The sequence below is a fragment of the Nesoenas mayeri genome (assembly GCF_963082525.1).
Source record: "Nesoenas mayeri genome assembly, chromosome: 3".
Taxonomy (NCBI): domain Eukaryota; kingdom Metazoa; phylum Chordata; class Aves; order Columbiformes; family Columbidae; genus Nesoenas; species Nesoenas mayeri.
In genome coordinates this window covers 112,439,198-112,466,226 of record NC_137544.1, presented here as the reverse complement: position 1 = coordinate 112,466,226, position 27,029 = coordinate 112,439,198, and the positions used below count along the sequence as shown (strand labels likewise).

Sequence of the window (27,029 nt, the reverse complement as noted above, 5' to 3'; positions counted from 1 at the left end):
TACAGGTTGAGCTTCCTCCTGATGAGCTGACTTGGTGTCCTGGAGATGGACGATTCCCAGGCAGTTTTCTTTGTGCATTGCTTTTCTTGGCCTTTGTTGACATTCCTTGTTTTGCCCGGGTTTGGGTGCCCTCGCAGGACCTTTGTGGGCGCTGATGTGTATCGGCAGCCGGCGGTGCTGTGGTTGCACGTGGTTGATGTCTGACCATGCCGGGGTGACCTCCACGTGACGGCGTCACAGCTGTCACCGCTGTTCCTCAGCAGTCACTGGGTTAATCGATGTCTAACACGTGACAGGTTCCACCGAGCTGGAACTCAGCAGCAGCATGAGGATGGGGAAGCTAATTTTGGTATCTCCCAGCAGCTCTGGAGTGGGGAAAATGTATTTTAGCTTGGAGTCTGTTGCATATCCCATGCAAGGTGCATGGCTTTTGATGATGTCCTTTAGTCACCTTTCTTCTCCCAAATGACACCCCTCCCTGGTGATGTCCCCCGTAGATGCTGGAGCAAATGCTCCGTGGAAATGGTACAGGAAGAGGCCTGGGGAAGTGGAGCCTCCTGCTGTGGGGGCTCTTTTGATGACCCCTTGCAGTGGGCACCTGGATTGTTCCCATATCTCTCAGTTGCTTCCATAATGGCTTCTTGTGAGGTTGTGATGTGCCGCCTTTGAAAGCCTCTTGAAATGCTGGGGGAGGCGTTTTAGGGATATGGTGTGGTCCTGATGACCTAAGCCGAGATGGTTCCCATCTCATTTTGTCTGAGGTACCAGATGGAGCTATGCTTGTGGGGTTTTTCCCTCAAGGCTGGCCCATTTGTGGAAGAATTTGTCATCTTCCAAATCCCACTTTGCTAATTTGATCACAAAAACCTTAAAACACTTTGTTCATGGGTTATTTGAGCTCCACAATTTCTTCCCAGCACCTTGAAGACCTGATGCCCCAATGCATCCCCTGTAGGTGGTGGCCTTGGGGTGCTGCCTGGCTCACCCTCCTCTCTTAGTCTCCATCTCCAGGTGCATGAGGGAAAGGGTGTCTGGGACCGTGGATTGTTTGATTTGTATGTTGGTATTTGGAGATTCAGCAGGGCTATTTCTTGATGGGTCTCTTTCCTGTGGTGGCTTGCACAGTCAAGACCACCCGCCATGGAGGTGGATTTTCCATCCTGGGCAGAAACTCTTGCTTTGGGACCGGACCAGTGCTGACTAAATACAACCCTCAAGAAAAATGCTCTGATGGGACCATGTGATGCTCACAAAAAGTTTTGTTTTTGTTTTGTTACCATTGCAGTGACAGCTATATTGTGCGAGTCAAAGCTGTGGTTATGACCCGAGATGACTCCAGTGGGGGATGGTTGCCGCAAGAAGGAGGCGGTCTCAGTAGAGTTGGCGTCTGCAAGGTCACGTACCCGGAGGGCAATGGAAGAAGTGGATTTCTAATCCATGGTGAAAGGCAGAAAGACAAACTGGTAATAGAACTTAATTTAACTTTTGTCTGTTCTTATAATGAGAATTATCCCAAATCTGTTGCTATTGTATTCTTGTGCAAGTTTTTTTTTAAAAAACACAAAGAACAAGCATATGCAAATAGTACCAGATTGGACAAAGCAAAGCCATCCTCATCCAGAATTGCCATCTTTTGCTGTCTAGGTTGTCGTGCTTCCACCTGGAAGGAGCAGGTAAATTGTCAACCCCCATGCAAAATACCCCTTTTGATGACTGAAAAAGGGCCTGTTATTTTTTTTTCCTAAGACCTAGCAGAGGTATGTGAGAAGTGAATTGAAGTGTAAAGAACCCATGAAGCCAGTCACATTGCACTGAGTAATGCAGTGCGAGCCTTTAAAACAGCCATGAATTATTTATGCTGCGTGCCGTTCAAGGTTTGAACGAGCAGAGTGAGAATATGAAGACAAGTTGTCTCTTATGAATTGATGCACTCAGCTTCTCCTGGTAGCTGTTTATCTAAAAATGAACTCTCTCCTTTCCTGACACAAATCAAATTAATAAAGCCTTTTCCATTTTTGCAGGGTCTGTTTTAGATGGTGTAGTTTGTTATCTCGTTTCTATATATTTGATTCTTCTGAAATTTGCTCTGGTGAAGAGATGGGCTAGCTTAAAAAAATACCTCCCCTGCACAGGCTCAGGGAATACAGTTTTTGGGAAAAACAAAATTGCATTATTTGAGTCGGAAATTATCTTGCTTTCAAAAAAACAGCAATTTTAAAGCTATTTCGAATACAGCTTGTCTTTTGCAATACTGTTTTGATCAGGATATTTTGGAGCCATGCTTGTTTTTGAGGGAATGAGGTAGACCATTCCCATTCTCCCTGAGCTAGACATGGTTTTGGGCACAGCAAAACTTGAGATAAGTGCCTGCCTAGGGGTGAGGGAGAGAAAAAAGGTTGGGGCAAGGTTTTAGCACCTCCTAAATCTGCTGCTGGTAGATGAAATTTATGTTTAGCAAAATCATTGAGGGAAGAGGTTCTCCCTCCATCTGACCCCCCGCTACCTGTAACATGTGCCACACTGAGGTCTAGCATAGGCTTATACTCAAAGCACAAGCAAAAGCTGAATGTGCGATGGTTATGAGAACAATTACAGTGTCTGGTGTTTATTAGTCATCGTTTGGTAGGGAAGGATGTTCCCCTACGCGAGGCGTGACTTGGCTTGCTTTTGAGTTTGGGCCGAGACTGTGCTGGCTGTGTCCTTGGGGTGGGAAAAGTGACTTTGCTCTTCTTTTGGGGCTCGTGCCCTCCCAGGTGGTGCTGGAGTGCTTTGTGAAGAAGGACCTGGTGTACACGAAGGCGAACCCCACCTTCCACCACTGGAAAGTCGACAACAGGAAGTTCGGGCTCACTTTTCAAAGCCCCGCCGACGCTCGAGCCTTCGACAGAGGAGTGAGGAAAGCCATCGAGGACCTCATTGAAGGTACCGCGCCGGCAGCCACCTGGACCCTTGCAAGAGTGGGGAAGCGGGTTTCACGCACAGAGCTGGGAAGAGGGATGGGTTTAAAATCAGTTCTTGGGCTTGGACGTCTCTTGTGCACATGTCCATGCTGAGCAAGCCCCAGCTGACTTTAAGAACTGAGTTTTCTCATCCCTTGAGGTGAGAAGGGATTTCAGCCCAAGTATTTTCCAATCCTATGTGGCTTGGTCTGTCCAGACTTCCCCCTTTAATTATCATTGAGTCTGTTATTACTGCTTTTTGGTTTTTTATAAACTTGGGTTTCACACTAGTGATGGCAACTCAAATAGCCCAGGCTCTTCTTTATATGCAGCCGAATCTCGTCTGAGTCTTTGTTAAATCATGGTATGAATTCCTGCCTGGAGTTGAATAAAGCTTTGTTTTGTTTTTGTTTCTTTGCAGTAATTAATTTTGTCTGCGTCCGCTTAGTTGAATGGTAGTTCTTGAAGACTTTTTTGGTTTTTATGTTTTGATTCTGTCCGTGCTTTGAAGTTGTCATAAATTTTTCCTTTTCACATTTCATTGCAGTCAGGCAATCATAATACAGCTCTAATTCAATAGTGCTTTATTTTAATTAAATTTGAACATTTGAGTCTTCATGTTTTTTTTCTTGATATTTGTTTTTTAAACTGTGCCACTTTACATAGGGACTTAGTGGTCCAAAGCCTTTTTCCTTCTCACTCGGTGTGACCAGGTACTTTTATAAACAGATGGTATTATTTTTGGAGGACACTAGTTTAAAATATATGTACAGATGTGTATTATTTTTGAGGACATTAGCTCCATAAGACACCTTAATATTTTTGGTGCCCTGTCTTTGCTTTAACATGGAAGTGGTAGATACTGGGAGAGAAATAAATCCCCCAGGGCTCTTTCCTGGTAAATCAGCTGGAGGAAGGATCTTCTGAACTAGTTATTCATTTGCTTTTTCATGTGTCATTAACATGAAGAAGTTACAGCAGCCCTTTTTCTCTTCTTGCTTGTTGAAACTGGGAGGCATTTTGAGTTATAAAAGCGATATTTTATGTAAGTGGCACAGGACTGCGTGAAGGTTCAAGGAGGCGATAACGCAGCTGTATCGAGTAGTATTTTGGAGATGCTGGTACATGGAAACTCCTGTTCTGCTCTTTCTGTTCCATTTTACAGTGGAGGTGTTTAAAATCAAGCTCTGCTCTATCCCAGATACTTCAAAATCAGCAAATCTATATTTATCCCATTAACAGCACGGACTGATCCTCATAAATGTGTTCATCCTTAACTTCCAAATAAGGCTTTCTGAATGAAAAACAATAAATGGCTCATACACGCACAGCATCGGGCAGCGGATTTAATTTATCATTCATTTTTTTGTTCATGTAGTTCATCCAATTTAGCGGGTACTCTTAAGCACAACAAACCATGGGCATTCCAAACGACTTCGTGAAATCACTGCTTCATTAATATTATTATTATTATTATACCGATAGTTTGTTCCCCGTAGCATGAGAAGTATAGAAGTTTTGTGCACAAGTACAGGAATGTAGAGTGTCTGGATTTTTTCACTTTTAAAGCTAATGTAGCAAATGGCACAGATATTTTCACATTACTTAGTGTTTTAAGTGGGATTTCGCACTTAGCTCTGCACATCTTTGTGATGGTCCAACTGAGAGCAGCCGAGGCTGGTGTGGATGGCGTTGTATAAAGCACATTATTTTAAAAGATTCCAGAATGAAAGTGGTACAAACCATTCAACTATTTTAGTTAGAGATGTGATGGGGCCCTAATTCAGTATAGCAGTGGGTTTACATTAAAAAAAAAAAAAAAGCTTGGAAGAAAGTTGGTGTTTTTTTTAGTGTGATTTCCCGCTTCTCCAGACGATTACCATGTAATTAATAAGAACTGCACCCAAATATCTTGTTCTTACCTATGGTATTTACACATTTCATTTCCTTTCAAATACTCTGCTTATGTGGTGGTTCTCTTAAGACATAGCTGATTACCAGAGAAGACCTTTACAAAATATAACAACTTAAAAAAACAAATCTAACTCTTCATTGTCAAAGTGAGGGTTTTTTTTATATATATATGTGTAATAAAAAGACATTTTCCCCCCAGACTTAGGGAATGTGTGAAGAATAACTTATATATGCTTTCTTGACAGCTGAATATCTGGTTTAAGTACTGATTAGTATGTAGCTTTACTGTTCTTCAGGAATGAAAGTCTTCTGTAATTGGAAATGTTAACTGCTATTTTTAACATGGTTAATTAGCACTGGCAACCATGCAGTTGCGCATCAAGAAGCACTTTCAGATTTTACCTTTCCAAACCAGCTACCAGCAGTTGGGTTTTTTCTTCCTTAATTTAAGCTGCTCTTTTACACACCTACAACATACAAACCTGTGAGAATCCAAATGTTTACCCACCTAATAAAAAGTTGCATAGAAATGTCCTGGGTTTAAAAAGCTGGTTTGTTTTTGTTTCTCTAGGGTCTACGACTTCCTCGTCAACACTTCACAACGAGGCCGAGGTTGGCGATGATGATGTCTTCACAGTAAGTACATCTCACCCGAGCTGGTTCTCGTTTACACTCCGTATTACAGGGTCAGGCTGGAATAGGGTTTTTCTTCTCGTGCCTTGGGGTTGGCTTCCAGCCCTCATGGTGTTTGGCCAGTGGGTGTGTTCTATTTGATGGAAGTGTATCGTCTATAGAAGATAAAGCGTTGGGTTTCTGTTGGCCTCCTGTCTCCACGTGAAAAGCATGGCAGAGCAGGTGTTGTCAGAGCTAGAAGTGAGTGAACAATAGCTCTCACATTTCGTATGGCTTGGCCTGAGTGATGTACACACCTCTTAATACCTTTCTGTCTGTCCTTAAGAAGCTTACCCCAAGTAAGTGGCTGCTACTCAGGTGCATAATCAAGGAAATGAGATTTTGAGCTGTAGTTAAGCCAACTTTAAAAGTGTTTTGCCTGTGCATGAAATGTAGAAATTTCAAACAAGAGTTTTTCATCTGGAGGAAGGCGCAGTAGCCTGCTATCTACTTAACCAGCAGTGGCTTAAGTAGAAGTGAGTTGCTCGTATTTAATTTGTGGTAATGTCAAAATTGTGTTTTGGGGCTTTTCTGAAAGAGAAGCAGCTACTGTCTCCACTACATGTGCACACTTGAAAAGAGGGAAAAAGAGATGTCAGATGAAATTGAAATCCAGTCATGGATATTCTACACTCACAATCCATATTTTGTCTTATTAAATTTATTTGCTCAGCTCTGATTGCAAACGCACACATGTACACGCGTTAGTTATATTATAAATGGCCTTCTTGTCCCGTGGTGCAGGCACAGCAAACTCGATTAAAGTCGTCTTTGGGATGCTTCCCTGCATCTTTAGGGTGAATGAGGGAAAACTGAGGACGGGCATCAGGCCGTTTGTAAACAGGCACTGATAAGTGCACGAAGCCAAAAGGTATTTTTGAGGATGATGTTCCACCACTGTGGGACCGGGGCAGGTTCCCTGCCGCGTTTTGACCAGATCCTCCCACCGACTGGCACGTCGTCCGGATCTGTCCTTTTGTCACGGCTCCGGGAGACAAACAACAGCAGGCAGGGTGAAAAGGTGACTTCCTGCACTCCGCAGCAAAACTGTCATTAGCAGCTGCTTCCCAACTACCTGCCAGAAGTGATTTATGGGCACTGGGGTGGGCTGGGACGGGGGAAGGCACCACTGGAGCCAGAGCACATTATCAATTTATGCTGTTTTGTCCCCAAATTCACCAGGTGAGCTGCTATGCCGGGGGCTGGATGTTGTGCTGAACTTGCGTGCAGCTTTTCTGTGCTCATCAGAAAGGGGACGACTGTTCAAATGTGGCTTGGGTGGGTGTGTGACAGATCTCACTGAGTTAGATGTGGAAATCATATAATATAAGGAAAATACTTGGTGTTAAAGCAATGAAAAATAGCCTGGGGGAAATAGGAAAGGATATTTTTGCGAAGATCCAACCAGCTGACATTTAGAGACCTGGGAGTGCTCCTGTATTTCTCCACAACCTCGATCTTGTGGTTGAGTGTTGATTTTTTTGAACTCGTAGGATGTTTTTTACCAGGAGGAATAAGTTCTTGCCTTTAAGTAGGTGTTGCTTTACATTGAGAAAGTTGAATGATGCTCCAGCTGCATTAGAATCACTCAAACCCCTGCATTCAAAGTGAAGAGCCAAAACTTGGATAGATTATTTTCCCCGCTATGTGACCCCGGGGAGGTGAAAGATAACCCCCCCGCCGTGCAGATATTTATGGGAAGGATGCTGAGCGGAGAAGGAGGAGCAGGCTGCTCAATAGCATTACCAAGGAGGGAAAGCTCAGCTGGGGTCGGCAGCTTGTTGGAGTGCGGGGGACGTTCACAGCAGGGCTGTCCCCTGCCTGGCAGCTCTCTGCGTGTCCTTGTGATCTCTGGAGTGTGAGAGGGACGTCACGGGTGGTTATAGCTGGCGTGGTGCTGTTGGTCAAGCTGTCACGTCAGGGTTGATGTGTTGTCGTACTCCAAAAATAAGGCTTTAGGAGCACCTTTTTCCTCAGTATTTCTTCTTTGCGTTCCCAGGATGAATTCTGTCCTTTTCCTGAAGTCCTTAGGCTCTTTGAAGCTCTTAGCTTCCCATTTATCTGGTGGATGTGAAGTCTGCGTAACCCAGAAATAACAGGCACGGAGGGGTTTTAGACTGGAAAAAACTGATAGGGCTGCGATATGTTTTATTTTTACCCTTCTGTTTCATTCTTTCTTTGCACTTCTTTTTGACTTGCGTATCATATTAATAGTTCATTTGGGCATCCTTGCACACGAAACTCCCTTACAACTTTCCTGTAAACTCTTCTTCCCTAGCCACACAAGTGGATTTTTAGGGCTTGGGGGTTTTTTTGCCTCTGTTTTAAAGAGAAAGTACATTCGTTCTTTTTTTATTTCCTAAGGTAGTTATTAAAATCTTCACAGTCCTCCCTCTCTCCCACACATGCATGAATAAACTTAACTGTGTGCGGCAGAATTTTCATAAGCATCTGCATGATTGAGTCATTTAATCAGTCATTTACCCGTCTCTGAAAATCCCAGCCGTCGCTGCTGTGTTAAATATTTGGCCTGAGGTCCTGCCCCTCCTTGAAGATGTTTCAATCTGTTCAACCCCAGCGGTCCAAAACTTCACATTTCTTACGCTGCTTTGCAGCTGGCCACCCCGGCTTTATCTTGCACGTTAGCACTGACGTTTGCAGCGGTGTAATGGTACCAGCTTTAAAACAACCGCCCTCGTTACAAATAAGCACTGAGCCTGATATGAGTGTTGGATAGCGATTGACACGGGGCTTTTTTACTGTCCGTGATCCTGTTAGCCTCAATACTGCTCAATGGGATGGTGTCTCTGTGCATGTAACTCGTACATCATCTGTGTCATTTATGCGTCTGCCAGCACGGGACCCTTCCAGGCATCCTGCAAGGTATTTACATGGGCAAGAGAGGGTTTGCTCCAGAGGCAGAGCTCTCCCTCAGGCTATGATCTTGTGAGTCTTAATGGAGGATAATTTTCTTGTACCAGAAGGTATTTTTTAATTTGTTTTTAAGGGGGTGAATTATCTGCAGCTGTGGCTGTGTGAGCATTTGCTTTGGAAGCATCACTGGTGTCACTTATCTCCTCCCATCTCTGGCTTGCAGTGCCAAGACCATAACTTGGGCAGCAGGACCTTGCCCCATCCCTACAGTGTAAGCTCCCCATCCATCGTTCTGAAGCATGGGTTGTGTCTTTAAAAACAGGACTTTGCCAGCTCATAATTTTCCTGTGGATTAGTCCCACAGCAACTAGATGAATCAATTCAAACTTCTGTTCTGAAATTCATACATAACAGGGAAGAAAGCAAAATCATATAGAAATAAGTGTCACTGACTTGAGGGGAAAATGCATATTTCTAAAATGGAATCTCCGTTTAGAAGTTTTCACAATACGTAGTTGTGTTTCTTTAATTCCAGATCCTCAGTAGAGCCCATAAATGTTTTCCATATGTTAGCAAATAAATTTCTCCTGTCTTGTACATTATAAATCGTCCTCTCAAGAGATGCAATCTGAGTAAGACTAGCCATCCATTCTGTCTCCATTGGGGGAAACATTGTCTTTGCAACGATCTGAGATTGTTCTGTTTGTCTTCATCCATCCAGCTTGCACCTTCAGCCGTCTTTAATTAACATTCATTTCAGAAATAACGTTTAATAATGAGGGAATATTTTCTGTAGTTCCTCAACCCCAAAATTTGTCACGTAATTCTTGTGCAAAATTTTTTTCCTTAATGTACACTTTTACTTTTGATTACAGCTAATAATCCCATGTGATCATGAAGTGAAAATGTGGGTTGAGTCCAAGGAAAAAAAGGTCAATGTCTTCCAGGATCTGCAGAGTGTCTGAAATGGTCTCTTGTAGCAACCCATCTGAAAAAGCGGAGGCGTTCATTCTGAAACCTTATGACCAGTTCACCTAAAATGCCACTAGTGGTTTAGAGGTAGACCCGCAGCCTTGTGCCCACTTCAGTACTAAAGAAGACACCCACTGGCAGGACGGGCAACAGCTCCCATGTCAGTTCTGGTTTGTGAACCTAAAAATCACTCCAGCCCCCCTTCTGGGTTAACAGGATCATAAAGGAGAAAACAACAAAACTCGGCCTTACTAAGTTTGAAATGTATGTTACAATCGTAGCTGCTTCATGTAATCAATTGTGATTTTTTAAAAATCCTAGTTTTTGTTCAAAATGAGACGTGCAGAGTCTTGCAGGTAGAGCTGGCATGATCTAGAGGTGCATGGCTGAGCTGAGGGTTGCATTTCAAGACACCCAGACTTGATCCATTGCTTCTCTTGCAGACTCCTGGCTAAAAGCCTATTTGCCTCAGTTGCCCAACTACAAGACAGGGAAAATGTTCTTCTGCTTCACTGAGTTGGCATGGACAGATCTTGCTGCCGCCACTTTTCTCCTCGGGCTTCGGACTCAGGTTTTCACCATGAAGTTGCATGTCTGGAGCAACCCTGAACCCCTCATGCCTTTTTCTCGGCGTGAACGTGTACTCCTGTGCTCAAGGATGTTTGAGTTAAGGAGTTTGTCATGTGGCTTTGGACACTGCTGACAGTCATTCAAGAGACAGACACAATTACCCGTTCTCCGCCATAGCGGTGCAGATTGTGGCAGATGTTAACGTTACAGTCCTCCTTGCATCTCTTCTGCTTTCCTAATTAAAAAAACAGATTTCTCCCTGCTGCTTTTCCATTAAACCTTTTCCCTACTTTCATCTCCCATGTGGGCCTCAAGCGTGTTACAGCCTCACTATTAAAATTTATAAAATTTATGTTAGTTAGATAAACACTAAATCTAATTTTTCTTGCTGGCGTGGTTGTTTCATGTTCAGATGGTTCTTTTAAAGAACCACCGTAGCTCTTTTAAAACAGACACGTAGCAACCCAGTCCAGTTCCTTTGGAATATATTGGTAAGTTCTGCATGATGCTGGAGCATCCCTCGTCCCACCCCTCCATGGAAAACGCTGTTACTGAGAGTAAGAGAAGATTTATTTCTTTCATGAGTTGCGCTCAGGGACTGAGGAGCTGCAAGAGCCTGCAATTTCCTTTTTCTTAAGGCTAAACTAGAGTAACAGAAAGGAAAAAGGGCAGAGCTCGGTGCAGGGCTTTGCTTGTCCCCATGAGCAAACCTTCCTTGTTTGCTCTGCAAGGCTGAGCAAAGCCATTAAGGGGCTCATCACAGCGATGTGACTAGATGGCTTTACCTCTGTTATTTTTCCTGCTCAGCAGCCAGCTGTGCTGAGCATGTATGGCCGGAGGGTTCATTGCTGCTAGCCACATCCTCTCATGTCTGGATTTTGGGCTTGCATTGTAAACCACAGCTATTCTAATTCACATTTTAAAAGAAAGAAAAGTACTTGCCAAGAAGAGAGAAATTCACATGCAGAAACCAGCAGGCTCAAATCCCTCCCTCCAAAAAAATAAAAAGCCTTTCCTGGATTTGAGCAATGAACTGGACTAAGATTTATTTGTATTTTTTTTTATAGTTGTGACTCGCAAGTTATCCACAGTGCTCTGGGCATCCCCATCCTACTCTTGCACTGTGAGTGCAACACCAACTTAGCAGCCGTTCGTCATGTCTGAACACAGCTTTTGCTCTTCGCACTTCAGTGCTGTGAAATCTGACTTGATTTGTTCCAGCAGACTGGCTACAAAGGTAGTCCCAGAGCCTGAAGTCATTTTTTATCTATAGTGTGATTTCTCTCTTTCTTCCTCCCTCCCATCAATACAGGGGTGTATCAGCTTTTCGGTGGAATTCTTCCTGCTTTTATGCCAGGGGTCAGGAGGCAGGAGAGATGCCACTGAAATAAAGAAAAGCCCTGAATATCCAGCTATTTTAAGGCTAGCTTCTTTTTATTCCTTTTTTTTGTTTGTTTGTTTTCTGCCTTTCTTCAGGTTAGTTTTGCCCGCAACAAATTCATGTCGCTCAAAGGGAATTGATACAAATGCTCAAAGAGATTTTTCAGTAGGGAAAGTCAAGTGGAAAGTTCTTCTCTGGCCGTCAGGTTTTTTATAGTGCTGTGTTTATCCCTTTCCTTTAGGACCTCCTATTTCTTTTAAGTTATGCTGGAGACTAACCCATTTATTTTTCTTGCCGTTTCTACCAATACAAGCAAGCTGTGGTTGCTCTGATGATTGAATACGATTGTCACCAAGATGGAGGTATCACTGCTGCGATCTGTGGTGGCAGCTGCTCTTTTCTTTAAGTCCTTCAAAACTGATGGGGCAATTACTGTCTACTTCAGCCTATAGATTGTCCTTGCTCGCCCGCACCCTGTCTGGACAGGAGGAAATCAGAAAATTACTGTGGTGTACAGTACATAAAATCTGTTTATTCTTATGTGTATAACAGATTCACGAGATGTAAGTGAAGAGCTATGGGGAACTGATAGGGGAGGTAGCTAAGATAGACATGAAGCTTTATTTGCATTCTTTAAAAGAAAGGAGAGGGAAGTAGAGGTCTTGCATTATTTATATATTGCTTTATTGTATTAATCATATTATTTTTTGCTTTTGGGTCAGTCTCTGGTGCACAAAGCAGCTTTTCCTGCTTGAGATCAGGAATATACAGTTTAACAAAGTTCCCAAATGCACTGAACTTCAGGGTTTTTGGCACTATTTCAGTCTAAGGCTTTAAAACAATAAAACTTTTTTTCTTTCTTTAAACCAAACTGTACAAGTCTGGTTGTTTTACCACGCACAGTGTCCTGAGTCCCTGGCAAGGACAGGATCACCCAGTCAGGATGGCAGCGCTTCCCGAGGGTCCGACAGTCACAGCAGGGAGGTGATGGGAACATGGTTGGAAATTCGCTCTGTCACGGTCACCCACGTGCGCTTTGTGAAGGGGGCAGAAAAGAGCTTGCTGTTACAAAACCAGACCCAAGAGAAAGGATGTGACTCTTTTACTCGCCCCCCCCATGTTAGTTCAAATATGGGAAGCAGGTCTTTCCTGCGAAAGGAAAATTGTCCTGCAGAATTGGACAACTGAGAACCTGAGGTGTTTGGGTTGTCTGCGTGAAGACAAAGCAAGAAGCGTCTGTCATTCAGTAGCAAATTATTAAGCAGAAAATACCTGTATTGCTATCAGATATTACAGATCTCACCGTCATGTCAGTTTTATGTGGCTAATTACAGCAGTGATTTGGGTGTGTTGAGCTGCTTTGCTGAGGGTAAGCAATTTCTCTTGTCACAATTCTTCCTCTCAAGACCATTTTTGCAGTGTATTTTCTGGCTCTGTACCGTTCCCGCATACAAACACAGTTGGTCCTGCACTGGGATTGGGATATATCCTGCAGGAAACTGAAATACGATCTTCTGCTGTGATGGAAGTTTCCTTGTAGCTGTATCTTGCCAGAACTTAAGTGTTGTAATTTGTGCAGCAGTTCAGTATTTGGTTGATTCAGTTTGCCCCAGCGGTTCAAAAGAGACTTTAGTCAGGTTGTTTTTTGTTAGTTTCTTTCTATTTTTAATACCCCTTTTTCCCTCTCTCTGTGCTTAAATGATGATATGGTGGCGTATTTTAGTGTGCTGGCTCTTTCGATTTGATACTCTATTTAATTATTATGTATAATCCGACTTGTATTCATATAAGTAATCTTCAGATTACTGAAAAACAGTTTTCTTGTAATATACAGTCAACTGAGGCTTCAGGATGAGAAGGGTCACCCTCACACCTGCCTGCAGGATTCCTTGTCCAAAGGTGAATTGGCTGCTGCTTTCCTAGCTGTGGGTTCCAGCCGATGAATTTGTGATCTGTGTACTTTGTAGCACGATTTCACACTTGCAATCAGCTCCAAAAAAAATGATTTGGCTGTGTAATAATGTACTTGAACTATGTGATGAGTTAAAGTGTGAAGCTGTTGATGAGTGTGTTCCCTTTTAATTCATCTGGAGCTGAATTCTTTGGTGCATTTGTGTGTTTAAGGCACAAATGTGTCAGAAACAAAACACAGCCAAGATGAAATTGCCCATTCTTAATGTACAGTAAAATGAAGGGGGAAGATTTGTTATTGTTCTTTTACTGTATTTTAAAGGATTATTTTTTAACCTGGATCACTTTACTAGTTGGACTTAGCTCGTGGCCCTGGAGGCAGTAGCAGCAGCCCAGGTAAAGGGGGGATGCAGGAGATGAGCATCCAGATGGGGAGCCCGAATTGCTTGCTGATGACAAAGCCACCCTTGGGACCCCTTGCTGAAGGTGGCTTTGCTGTTCCTCCCCAGAGGCAGCCACTTGCTGTTCCTTTTGCATCGCTCTGATCTCTCACATTTAGCCAGGACAAGCATTTGCAAGTGCTTCTTGTCTTCCCCATGTTTGCAGTGCGGTGGCTTGGCCCACCTTGGCTTGTCCACGGAGCCTGGCAAGCTGGGCTCGTGGCCTTCTTGTTTTGGCCTTGCTTTTGTTCAGCTGTGGCTCCCCAGGCGTTTCTTCAGTATTCTGTAAAGGGGACCTGATTTAAGGCAAAATGCCTGTGAAAAGCAAGTTATTTTCCAGCCAGCTCCATTGCCCCCACCTTGCTTTTGCAGCACAGGCTTGCCAAGAGCGGAGCTGGTATTGGGGAGCGGGAGTGGGGTTGCCTGGGTTATTTTAATGCCGTATGTGAAACCACAGCCGAGGGATGCAACTCGACTGATGCTTCTTTAGCCTTTGCACCGCTGAGAGCCAGCGGAGCGGAGAGGGGCTCCCACCATCCCCCTTTTACCAGCATGGCTGACCCCGTGCTGAGCCAGCCCGGGGAAGTGAACCAAAAACAAGCCCTATAAAAGAAAGCGAATACTTTTCCGGTGGTTTAGCTCCTCGAGCCAGCTCGCTGTAGGGCCGGGGAAGCAGAAGTGCTGGTTCAAAGGAAACTGTAAGAGTGATGGGCAAAGCGGGGCTGTTAAAAAACCTCCACCACCACGCTAGTATTTATCATGCCATCTGAAATTTGTCACATACCCCCTGGCTGGGGATACACCACCTTCAGCAAGGCAGCTTCACTGCAGACCTTTGTGCTTGTGCCAGTGGTACAAGTAAGGGGGTTCTTGCACTTCTGGCTGAGCCTAGCTTAGTATTTATGGTGTTTTCCTCCTTCGTGTTGCTGCCGTGAAATTCATCCTTCAGTTGAGACAAGGAGGAGATGACAGGATAGCTGAGGCGGTGTGGATGGGGGCGTATTATGGCCAAATGTTGTGCTTTTAACTTGAAAATAGGTAGTTGATATTACTGTAGTTTTCCATTAGGTTCCTTCTTTACCCTGGGCTATGCAGTTCACCTTTGAAGTCCTTTTTCAGCTGCATGGTCTTTGAAAATTTTGCAAAGACAGAAAATGGCCTTTTCCATTATTTAAGTATAGAGCCTAAGGAAGTCGCTTTCAACAAGCAGCTATATTTGTAAGCTGCAGTCTCTCCTGCTGCTGCATCTGAACAAAATGTCCTGGAGCACTTGCAGGAGGGGGCACTGGGGACATTGGATTTGGGGGTGACAGGAGGAGCGGACCCCTCACGGGGTGTAAATGCGGTTGGAAAGAGGCAGCATTGGCTGGGGGACAGAGCACTGATTGACAATTTCCCGTGCCAGGGCAGAAAGGGATTAGCGAGTCACCACCTGGCACATAACCCGGCAGCAGTGGTGGGGCTGCAGTGAGCGGGCAAAGCTGCGCTCGGCTCCGGTGTCCCAGCCTCAGCTTAATGGAGAAGAGGGGAAAGTATTTGGCCCCAGGTGCCAAGCTGGAGCATCCGTCTTGGCTGTGATGTGGAGGAGGCTGAGTCAGAACTGCAGGGCAAATGACTACGTTGCCCTGCTCTTCGGGAGGGAGCCTATAATTTCCACGTACTGTTTAAACGTTGGCAAATCTGTTGTCTTGTAGAAAAGAAATAAGACTTCAGGCTGCTTGTAGCGCGCACCCGAGTTTTGCCAGTCTAACCATAATTTGGTTGCGTCCTCTCAAATGTTTTGGTTTGGTTTTGGTTTTGTTTGGAGTTTCTTTTTTTGGAGAGTTTGGGAAGGAAGAGGAGGAGTTTGGTAAAACTAAACAATGAAATGTGCTTTTATGTGAGGCTTCAAGAATTATTTTTTCCTTCAAAGTAGCAGGCTCCCTCATTCACCTCTTTAAAGAGAGGAAAACAACAACAACAACAAACCTTCTGACTGACAAAATACCACAGAATGGTGTTCCCTCTGCTCCCAGGCATATATTTGGTAGTGACTGAGGGCAAATAACAGAGTATAAGAGTCCAGGGAGCTCAAAATGGACCTCTGCCCAGTACAGAAATGCATTATAAACAACTGCATCTAAATAGCCCTGTTTCCTTCCCTCACCTGCCTAATGTGTTTTGCTAAGGGTCTGCTCGCCCTGTATCTCGTAAATATTTTACGAAAATTAAATCAGAAGTGATTATAGGAAGCAGTTCATCTGTCTCTGGTTCTGTCTGCAAAAGGAGAAGGAAAGGCAGAAGTAAATAAGTACCATTGCATTTTTAAGTGGAGCCTGACATATTTGCAGTGCATGTGAAGAGGGTATTTTAAAAGTTCGCATCAGCTGTTGGATTCTATTTTGGTGATGAATTCCAGCTAAAATAATGTGGATGCTCATGACTGTGTGAATAAATGACCCCTAACTGACTTCTTAAAATATCAGTCTATGGGAAGTTTGCATTTAACTGTGTTTTCCCCTCCATTTGTAAGCTGGTATATCATATAGGAGGAGCACACGGCTGAGTTTAGAGCCTGAAATGTTGAATTTGTACATAACAAAGACATGAATGATGAATTAGGTGCACCAATTCTTTTAGATTAGCTAATCTAATTTTTATTAGCATTTCCCAGCCCCTGGTGTAATTTTCTTCCTCTCCCCACCCCTTGGAAACTACTGTACGGAAGAACAGAGATTCAGCCATGAGTTACTTAGAGATCTCTGTTCCAGCTGCACTCAGCAGCGGCTCAGGCTCTTCCCATCCCCTGTGCACGTCCAGTGTTTAACACGCCCCGACTGAGCTTTGCTCCTTTATTTCCTAGCATTTCTACCCCTCTTGCAAAAGGAGAGCTTTTTTGGCAGCACGGATATGCCAGGTTCACCGTTAACACCTTAAAATTAGGACCTAATGCTTTCCAAATTAATTGTGCAGCTATGCTGATGACAAGCAAGTCAAAGACAAAAAGCTTTAAAGAGGAGCTGGTACCCACCTCCCCCTCTGGACCTCCCATCTCTGCCCCTTGCTTTGCCTAGAGACCTTCTTGTGCCATCAGGGCACAAGTCTCTACGGGTGGTCAACTGGGGTCAGGGAGCTGATATGAAGATGATTTTGGGCTGGATTTCTGTGGTTCTTCACCCATGGGTGCATACAGAGCAGGTGGTGGGGCGGGTGGGAGGGAGGAGCAGGGACTGTCACCTCCCCACAGCAGCACAGGCCTCGATGGCCCGTCTGTCGTGGCCTTAGCAGAGGGCAGCTGTGATAAGGTGGCTGATGTTACTTGTTAGGGGAGGGAGACTTTGTTAATCTTTTTGGAGCTGTACAAACACAAATACTGGGCAGCTGATCATCCCTACAGTGCTGTAGTCCGCACCAGGGTGTCATTTCCGAGGCATAAACAGATTAACGGAACCCTTTATGCAAAAAGGAAAAGCCTGCCCCTGTCCCTGGGTGGGTTTAAGCAGTTGGTTGGTTTAAACAGTTTGCAGGTTTAGGTAAAAACATCCCCCTGAAGTGATGTAGCTGATCTCAGCGTGGAGAAATCCAGTCAGGCCACAGCAAGGAGGAGTTCCAGAAATGAAGAAGGCAACATAGTAGTCCCGGTATGGAGAGACTCTCCAGATTGACAAGGATATGAGCATCTTGTGGGTAGGCAGGGCCATCCACATCTCACCCCCTGTGCTGTGGGATCACTGTTCTGCCTGCAGAGCAGCCCCAGAAACAGGGGCTTGTGGTTTGTTTGGGGTTATTTTTTCCCTTTACAACATTCTGGTTTTCCTGGTACCTGATGCAAAGGCTTTTCCTTGCATTGAAGCAGTATGTGAGCCGGGTGGTGTGGTAAGGGCAGGACAAGGGCTATCCCGTGGGAAGGAAATGTCATGTGGACCCACTTGTAGTCTCTGGTTCTGCACTGAATCCGAGCAAAATGGGGTCCTGTCTTTTTGTGTCTGTTCAATTGCTTGTTTTTGCAGAGATGCGTCTGACACCTCGTATCACTGGCAAGTAGTGAAACAGGAAAATCTCACTGAGGTTTCCCCCTCACCACATCTGAGTGTTTGCCGTGTCATTTACCCAGGTCTGATCCTCACATGTTCTTTTTACTCCTCAAAGTGAGCTGTTAAGCCACATCTGTTGTCCATAGAGAACTGACCGGTGGTGCCAGGAGCAGGTTTAGCATTAGCTTAATAGAGATGATGTTGTGCACCAAATCCTTGTAAATGTTCCTTAAGTTTTGCTGACTTAAGACAGCAGAGCCACTAGCATCTTTCTGGCACTAAAAGCTATAACCACAACATTAAAAAAATAAAAAGGGTAGGAGTAAAACTAGCTAGCTTTCTGCACTTTATATTGGTATTTGTGTAAGTGGTGACTAGGAAACAGTCCAGAAATTTAAGAAATTCATAGTCATGTTCTGGTTTATAAAGAATCTGAACCTATGGTTATTGTAATGGTTGTTTACAGCCAATTTGTCTTTGAACTGTACTGGAATATGATCTGACGTGAAGCTTTTCCTTCAGGCTCTCTGGTAGCGCACAGAACTAGATTCAGCTCCAGCGGTCCTCAGTGAATGAGGCTGTCAAAACGTTTCTAAAATGTATGGAAGGGGTTTTCTTCAATTCCGCTTCTTTCTTGTCTTCATTGACAGGCAACAAACAGGAATTTGACAAAAGCATTTTCTTCTGTGGCTTTATCTTGCCATGACAAATTAAAAGCTTGTGCTCAGAAGACAGGAGTCTCACATCTTGAAAGATTTTTCACACTGAACCTTTTCCTTTCTTAATACTTAAATTACTTAAGCCCCCTTTGAAGTGGGCTGTCCTGAGTATGCAGAGCACACTTAGAGGTGGATGGAAAATGTCAACTGTTTCTCTTTCTAATTTTTTTTAATAGAGAGAAAGAGGTGTTTTGAGACAAAAATTAGGACTTTTGCTCTCCCTCGCTCTGTGAAATTCAAGTGCTATATCTCTCCACGCTTAAAGAGAGAAAAAAAAGCTAGAGGGGAAAGACTCGTTCTGGCAAGATTAAGCTGAGGGAGTTCTGGGAGACTATATTTTATCTCAGTTTCTTCGGAAAGGTGGAAGTTTCTTTGCTGTGCATCTGAAATAGCTCTCAGGCTTCCTCTTTGTGAAGTTTATAAACAGCAGAGGCTCTTACAGATAAACCAGATTGGCGCTTAGCTCGCTGTTGCTACCCTGATGTACTGCTTCACTGACTTTATCATTTTTTCCTTTCCGTACTGATAGCACAGCTGTGTTTTCCCTTATTCCAGTGAACGAGAAGGGCCAAGTGAAGAAGAGCTGGCTTGTGCCAAGGCTCCCAAGGGCTGGCACCGGGGCAGAGCACACCACCAGAGGGTAGCAGCCCGAGGCGCTTGGGTACGGCCAGGAGAAGGGTGGACATGGCCCAGTATCATGTTTTCCAGGCTTATCCTCAAGCTGTGGATGGGTGACGGAACTGGGTTTCTCATCCTGGGGATGGCAGAGATGTCTTTTCAGACAACAAGATGGCAATAGGCTCCTTTTGAACATGAATAAATCTTACGAGGAGTGGCTGAGGGAACTGGGGCTGTTCAGCCTGGAGAAAAGGAGGCTGAGGGGAGACCTTATTGCTGTCTACAACTACCTGAAAGGAGGTTGTAGCATGGAGGGGGTTGATCTCTTCTCCCAAGTAGCAAGTGATAGGATGAGAGGAAATGGCCCCAAGTTGTGCCAGGGAAGATTTAGATTGGATATTAGGAAAAAATTCTTCACAGAAAGGGTTGTCAAGCACTGGAACAGGCTGCCCAGGGAAGTGGTGGAGTCGCCATCTATGGAGATGTTTAAAAGACACGTAGATGAGGTTCTTAGGGACATGTGTTAGTGCCAGAGTTAGGTTATGGTTGGACGTTATGACCTTGAGGATCTCTTCCAACCAAAATGATTCTATGATGCTATGTCCAGGCTTCCCAAAGTAAACACAGGAGGTGCTACGGAAGGTTTTGCTGTTGAAGAAGCCTGCCTTGGTAAAGACAGGACCTGGAGCCCCCACCAAGTGTTGCATTTCCATGCTGCACATCAGCAGTCCCCTCAGATACAGGTGACACAGTGAGAAGGTTTTCATGGCGGGGGAGATGAGCAAAGCGAGTTGTGGCAGTAGAGAGCGGGTTGGCTTGTAGAGGGCTTGCGCTTTTCAACGGCCAGGCTGCCACAGGTTTTTGATTCCTTTAGGACCATTACTTGTAAAACTACTAGTTCAACTTCTTCATACTTTTATTCCCCCTTGCCCTCCCTGCTTCCTGTAACCATTAAAATCTTGGAGAGGTGAGAGAGAGTCTTGCTTGACCAACAAGTATTTTTGACACCAATCTTGCAAATGCCTTAGCTGGCTGAGAGCACTTCTGGAAGTTACAAGTGATAGAGCTCTATAATTTCCTTCCAGCAACTGATTTCTGGTAAGCTGCTGCAGATTGTATTGGTTCACAGTTCTGAGATGAATCTTTCTTCTCTTTCATATTTACCCTTGAATGTTGCATCGCACAGGGTGAAACTATTCTGTAAAGCCATTAAAGACGAGGTGATCAGACCATTTTCAGGGGCAGGAGAAGACTTCTTTTTCTCATTCATTTTTATGATAGATGCTTATCTCAGAATATTGCTTCGGCACTGGATTAGCCAGCCGTTCTTGTGTAACAAATCCATTTCAGTGAGAAGTAAACAGTAGTAAATGATTAACATGATCTTCTTTATTAATGACTAGAGGTTTTTAATTTAACGAGTCGCTTCTGAAAGACTGAGAGGGAAACTGGGGGGCACTTTTATTTTAATAAAAATGTTTAAATGATCACAGTGCAATCATTTGCATGTACAAGCCTGGTGTTATTTCTCGAAGCAGCCATATCAAACATGCGGTACATGTGCTCGCTCAGATGTGTACAGCTCGCTTGCAAAAGGAAATGTGTAGCATGGGTTTCATAAAATTACTATTATGGTTCATGATTAATGATTTTGTTATCCGAGCAGTGAAACCACAAGACTTCATGACGGCCATAGCAGTCGCAAAGCTCTAGTACGTGCAGCACAAATATCTCCAATTGAGCGTTGCGGGCGTGTTGAAACGGAGTTTCTTACCGGACTCCCTGTTCCAACAACTTCAGTTTTGGGTTCATTTCTCTTATGTGGTTACTAGGCATGTTTTCAGTAGTTTCCCCTCAAAAACAAATACTGGAACTGGATTGGTTTCAACAGGCTCTAGAGGAAGACAGCGTTTCTCTGGCAGACTGGTGTGTCAATGGTTTGGGACATGTTTTTCCATTGGTGAAGTAGTATGGCTCTGGAGGCCACGTCCTTTGTAGATGTATTCCTTTAGGCAAGTGTGTAGCGTTTGGGTGACCTGTAACAAACCTCTCATGTCTCTGCTCCACCAGCCTCCCCAAAATTTTCACTGCTGTGCTGGTGGTAGAAAATCCTAGCGAAGACCCAGTCATGTTGTCGGTGATGGAAGTTGTTCCCCGCTTCCATCACTGACAAAGTCTTGCCATCATTTGTTCACGGTGGCACTTGGCTGAAGATGAGAGTGCCTTTTCTTTGAGAACGTGCCTGATTTGTGCCAGTCACCAAGTCCAGGTTCAGTCCCAATGGAGTGGTACTGAGGGAACAGTATGCTGTCGAAGGCCCGAGCATCATCATGCCTTTGATCCTTAGTCACTTAGTGTGTTCTGAGGGTTTCCATATGGCTTCTCAAACTACTTTTTAACTATGGGCCTTGTCAGAAGTACCTCCTTCTCTTTAAACCTTATCTGAGCCTGTTGCAGTGAAAACCTCACCATCTTCTCTTCTGAAGGACACCAGAAGACTAATCATCTTTTCCTACTCACATTCCCATGGGTCTTCTGACTTCTTCTCATTTTCATGATCCTTTCCATTGTCTCTTTTCCAGGCTGGAGACACCCAGGCAATTTAGTTAAGTGTTGTTGAGAAACCATCCCATATTCTCCATTGTCCTGTGTGAGCTGGGTGGAAATACCCTTGTTGACACAGGGTGGAACTGAGCCACCAAGCTGACAGTGTCACAGGTCTGTCTGTTTTAACCCCAAGACCTCTTTCCTGAGCAGCGATAGCTGGCTCAGAGTGCATCATTGTACATGGCAGATCAAGGTGTATTGATCACTTTGTACTTTAGGGGTTGTTTTATTTGTTTAGCATCCAGCCTCTTAGCATTATGACGTTCTTAAGCACATTTGCAGGGGCAGTTTTCATTTTTACTATCTTGAATAACTTAAGTTTCATCTGAAAACTGTGTCGTTTTGTTTACCTCTCTCTTCAGATCATTGATGAGTATGCTCACCAGTGCAGGTGTAGGAGCCTGTGGGATTCACTGGTGACCTTCTGCTTGGGGCCATGATATTATCTACCTTTTTTTCCCCCAAGTCTTCATTAATTCTTGTGTGTCGAGAGCCTTCTCTCTTCTCTTAGAGAAGTTTGAAGTTTTGATGGGGGACCTTGTTGGAAAGCAAGGGTGCTTATCCCAGCTGATGGTCAGCAAGGTAGCCCTGCGGACACTGCATTTGTCAACTAGTTGCCTTTAGCATCACCAACCAGGAGACAGCGTGAACATTTTTACGGACGAGCAAGCAGAGACCTGGTCTGGGATGGCTCACGTTCTCCCTTTCTGGGCGCTTTAGAGTAAGTGTTTGTTTTGGCACGCTGCCCCTCTAATCTGAGGACATTGAACGTGGAAATGCAGCAACTTTTAATAAGGTGAAAGCGGAGGCCAGAGCCACAGCCTCTGTGGTATGCTGCAAACAGGTTTTGTAGCCATGTCAACACATGTGGAGGAGAGGCTCGGTTGCCCTGCCAGGTCTGAAGGAGGGTAAGGTGTGGAGGAAGGCATGGGTAGATAAGAATCAGGCAAGATAAAAATCCCTACAGCCTCTTTTCCAATTGCCTCTTGCAGAAACCCTGCCTCCCTGAGAGGCAGCAAACAACGCACTCACTGCATGGAGGGCTAGTTATAGCTCCCCGCTGCCCCGCTGAGATTATCTAGCTCTTATATCCAGTTTGGGATTTTTATTTTCATCTAAGAGGGTGAGGGGGTAATAGGCTGGTATGTGCAACCTCTACCAATTTGGTGATTTTCCCAGGCTTCGCTATTTTGACCATGAGCACCCACGATGTTTTTGGAGCGTGTCCATGAAAGGCTTGTCCCAGCAGGGCTCGGCCGCAGTTCCAGTAAAGGCGAAGGGTTCTGCTGGGTGGCAGAGCACCGTGTTAAGGCCCTGCCTCCTTTTTGGTTCATGCCAGTCAAAGTTTAACTTTGAGAGCATGCTAGAGACTAAGGCTGCCCAGACTATGGGGTGTGTGCCTTTCTGTTGTTGTTCTGAGAAGCTTAAATTACAGCTCGGCATCTGGGTCTGCGCTGCCTACAGTGCTGCAAAAAGGTGCTTGTACGAGGTGGCTGTTGTAACTACATCCGGCTCTTCTCGGGTTTTCCAAATAGGTGGGAAGCTTAATGTTATTATTAATTACTTGCTTGTAGAAGCTGTTAATTTTCTTTTGTAATGTACCCAAAATGTGCTAGATATTGTGGGACCTGAAGTTAGAGGCACAAGAATTAGCTCTGAAGGATTTAAACCCCAGATTTGAGCTGCTTTTGTCTAATAAGTTATTAAGACTGGGCTGATCAAACCACTTGTTAAAAAGAGCCTGAATATCACTGAAGTTACATTTTAGAGGTGTTGTTAACTATCTTAAGAGTTGTTCTGCTTCTAGGTGCTTGTTAATAGAAAAACCAAACACACGCACAAAAAAAGAAAGGCATTAAAAGTCTGTTCCTAATGGGTGGGTCAGCCATTCAAAACTCATCCTGCCTGTTGTAGCTCTCAGATAACCCAGCCTGGCTTTACATCACACTGCAAACGGGATCTGTGTGTTTGCTTTCTACAAAGTAAGTTGGGAGTTCAGTGCCTTTGAGTGCTACACTTAAGGATCAACATCTCTTTTGTGTTCTAATGCTTTAAGGTGTGCTCGCCTTTGGGCAGGCTTGCAGAGTGTTGTTTTCAGCATAAACAAATATCCACAGTGAACATTCTTGGAGTAAGAGATGCATCTGGTACGAGTCATTGGAAAATAATATTTATAGAGTGCATTCTTGACAAGGAGAGAAGGTTTTTCAGGTAAAACCAGTCTGCTTCCTCTGCTGATATAACCTTTCTCCCCTCTTGAGGTTGTGTCTCCAGCTGACTGTTGTGGCAAATGGAAGCCTCTCCCTTGGACTCAGCATAGCTGTAGCGTGGGTTGTTAGTTGGAGGGAAATGGAGATTTTTCTTCCTCAAAGCACCAATATTGTATGGAGACTATTTTAACCAAGGAAGGGTTGTGGAGAGAGGATGGCTAAGACTGGTACCCCACTGTGTGTTTCTCCAGGAGGAGAAATAAGTACATTAAGAAGCTGCAGGTATTGGCGACAGCATGTTATTGCGTGATATTTCACCCTTTCGTGATCATTGCTGTGTAATTCATGTAACTAATTAACTTATAAGAAGTGCTCACTGTGAGCCAGGAATGTATAAAAGCACAGGTAGCATTCATTGTACATTAGAGATCAGTGACAAAGCAAGAAAAAAAACCCTGAGGTCTTTAAAGGAAAACTGATTATTCAAGTAGCCTGTGATGAACTGGAATTTGGTGAGTGTTTGGAGAAGGATGTGTAAAGGAGTTTTTGGCTTAATGCAATGCCTGCAGGTTAACAAAATTGCCAGTATTTTTGTAGCCTGTGTAACTAGCACGGTACAGCCTGGGCACACAGATGCTGAGTCTGCCCGCAGGACTTACACAATTGCTTCATTTCATGGAGTTTACCTTTGCTCTTCAGAGGTAGCTTCTAGTGTGAATGTTCATCATCCTGCAATGCCCAGTATAACAAATAACATGCCAAGCAAATACGAGTGGTGCTGGTGAACATGTCATGCGTCGGCTGTGGCATGTTATTTTTCCATGTGTGTGGTGACAGCATTTATGGCCTGGCAACAGATTTGCCTCTTTCAAGTGTTTTATGTGAAACTTTATGAAACTGCCTGCTGTAAGGTGTTGCCAATATTGCAGGTGTGCGCAAAGTCAATGAATGTTAAAACATCTCTTTTAATACCGTGCGCGGTAACAGCTGAATGTATGACGATGTTTTTCCCTGCTTTCCATTTAAACCAGAATGCTACAGATAGCTCCTCTAACTCCTCTCAAAAAAGGGAACAGCCTATGCGAACTCTGGCTTCTCCTACATCCTGCGAACATCGAAGAATTTGCACTCGTGGACACCTTCACGACCATTATAGCTCTGACCACTACCATCTAGAACAAGTAAGGTTTCTTCTCAGTGTTGCCACCTGAAGGGCTTTGTCTGCTGTAGCTGAGACTGATGTTTGGTTTTCTCCCCACACCCCTGAAAGACTTGTTCCACTCTTCTTTTTCCCCTCCTTTCCCCTTCGGTTAGCTTTAAATGGCTTCCAGTTATAACAAAGAAAACAAAAAAGTTGATTTAAAACTGTGATTATGTTGTACCATCTGCACACAGACCCTTGTAGGTCTGTGACAGTTCCTGAGCCAAAGGCTGAAACTCTGTGGTGGGTCACTAAGCAAGGAGACAGTGATTACTGATAGTGAAGTGAGCTTATTTATCTTCTCTCACTCTCCCATCTCTGTCCCTGCTTCTACAGTCAGTAGCACGATCCTACCGGCACGTCAACTTTCCAGACGATGATGAGGAGATAGTGCGCATCAATCCTCGGGAAAAGATTTGGATGACTGGATACGAGGACTATCGCCATGCCCCAGCAAGAGGAAAGAACTTTGATCCTGATGACATGGACTCCTACGTACGTTTTGCCAAAAGTGAGGCCTCAAAACACGAATACACTTATCCTTACGTAGACAACTCGGACTTTGACCTGGGTGAAGATATCAAGGGTGCTGTGATAAAGACTCAACCTGTCAAATTCAAGCCCAGGCGGAAGGAAGATGGTGAGAGGTCACGGTGCGTGTACTGCAGGGACATGTTCAACCATGAGGAGAACAAACGGGGTCAATGCCAGGATGCTCCAGACCGCGTCAAGACTTGCATCCATCGAGTGAGCTGTATGTGGTGCGCAGACACTATGCTCTATCACTGTATGTCCGATCCAGAAGGAGACTATACAGATCCTTGCTCGTGCGACACCAGTGATGAAATGTTTTGCCTCCGGTGGATGGCTCTTATTGCCTTGTCTTTCATTGCTCCATGTATGTGCTGTTACTTGCCGCTTCGGGCTTGTTACCACTGTGGGGTCATGTGCAGGTGCTGTGGTGGAAAACACAAAGCTGCTGGATGACTACAGATGCATTCAAAGTGTTATGTTTTTCCTGTAGTTCAAGGAACACGTTGGTTTTGGAGCATTGAGATCACTCGTTTTGATGCAGCCACTGTGCCCAGCAGCATCCAGAAACCGCCAGTTCGGATCACTTCACATGTGGTCATCTGGGCCTCACTCTGCATTGATTTGCTCATCAAGTGTTCTAACTAACTAACCTACAGCATAGACTTTTGTATTATTAATCTGTAATCAAAACAGACTGTCTTGTACATGTTTTGGGTTGGTTTTGTTTTTTTTTTTTTTCAGTTAAAATGAGTTTGAGAAAAGAACTGCTTCAAATGGTGGTGGATTGTAGAACATCTCCAGGTTGTGTCCGTCTTGCCTCGGCTTGTGTGGTACCATCAGCACGTCAGCAAGCTTTGGCATTTCTAGAAATGGGGTGGTGTAGTGAATGAAATCTCACTTGGAAGGTATTTTAACTTGCCGTCAAGTTATTGTGTGTGTATAGAAGGTGTGCTAGTAACAAACTTGTACCACAACACAGTATTTCTGTCGCTGGTTTTCTTTGGTTTTTTTGTTCTGTTTTCCAAAGCCAAAATAGCCATCTAAGCTGCAGTTTCTCTTCTAGAGTCCGTCGTCATTTCCTTCAGCAAACAAATTATTTCTCTGTTCGCAAATCTCTGTGAACAGAAAGCAAGGCTCAGTTATCATCGTCACATAACCATTGAGAATCTGGTAGTTCTCTTTACCTGTAATCATTTCAGACCACTACTGGAAAGGGAAACTTCAATTTTAGGGTTTTCTTTTTTCCCTAAATAACATTGGAAAAATAAAACTGTGTTTTCAGAGTACTACCCCAAAGAAAGGGAACTTCATTAGCCAGCCATGTAATGATCTGTGAATAAAACACTAAGGTTCTAGATGAGGAAAATTGTTGTTATGCAAAGAATTACTAACAATGCAATGTCAAAAGCACTATTATGGCAATTCTGGGGAAATGCTGCATTAAGTGGTGGGTT

General features: G+C 44.2%; 1 protein-coding gene across 1 annotated transcript in view; it reads left to right on the top strand.

Moving 5' to 3' along the window:
• The window catches only part of SPRED2 (sprouty related EVH1 domain containing 2), a gene marked incomplete at its 5' end in the record, with an annotated part of 63,357 nt that extends 36,905 nt beyond the window's left edge, over positions 1-26,452 (top strand). The window contains 5 exons of the mRNA XM_080341155.1: positions 1,286-1,463; positions 2,754-2,922; positions 5,425-5,489; positions 24,872-25,021; positions 25,378-26,452. Coding sequence (XP_080197281.1) covers positions 1,286-1,463; positions 2,754-2,922; positions 5,425-5,489; positions 24,872-25,021; positions 25,378-26,028 — 1,213 coding nt within the window. The 3' untranslated portion in view covers positions 26,029-26,452. The remainder of the gene's footprint in view (positions 1-1,285; positions 1,464-2,753; positions 2,923-5,424; positions 5,490-24,871; positions 25,022-25,377) is intronic.
• Between the last annotated feature and the right edge of the window lie 577 nt (positions 26,453-27,029).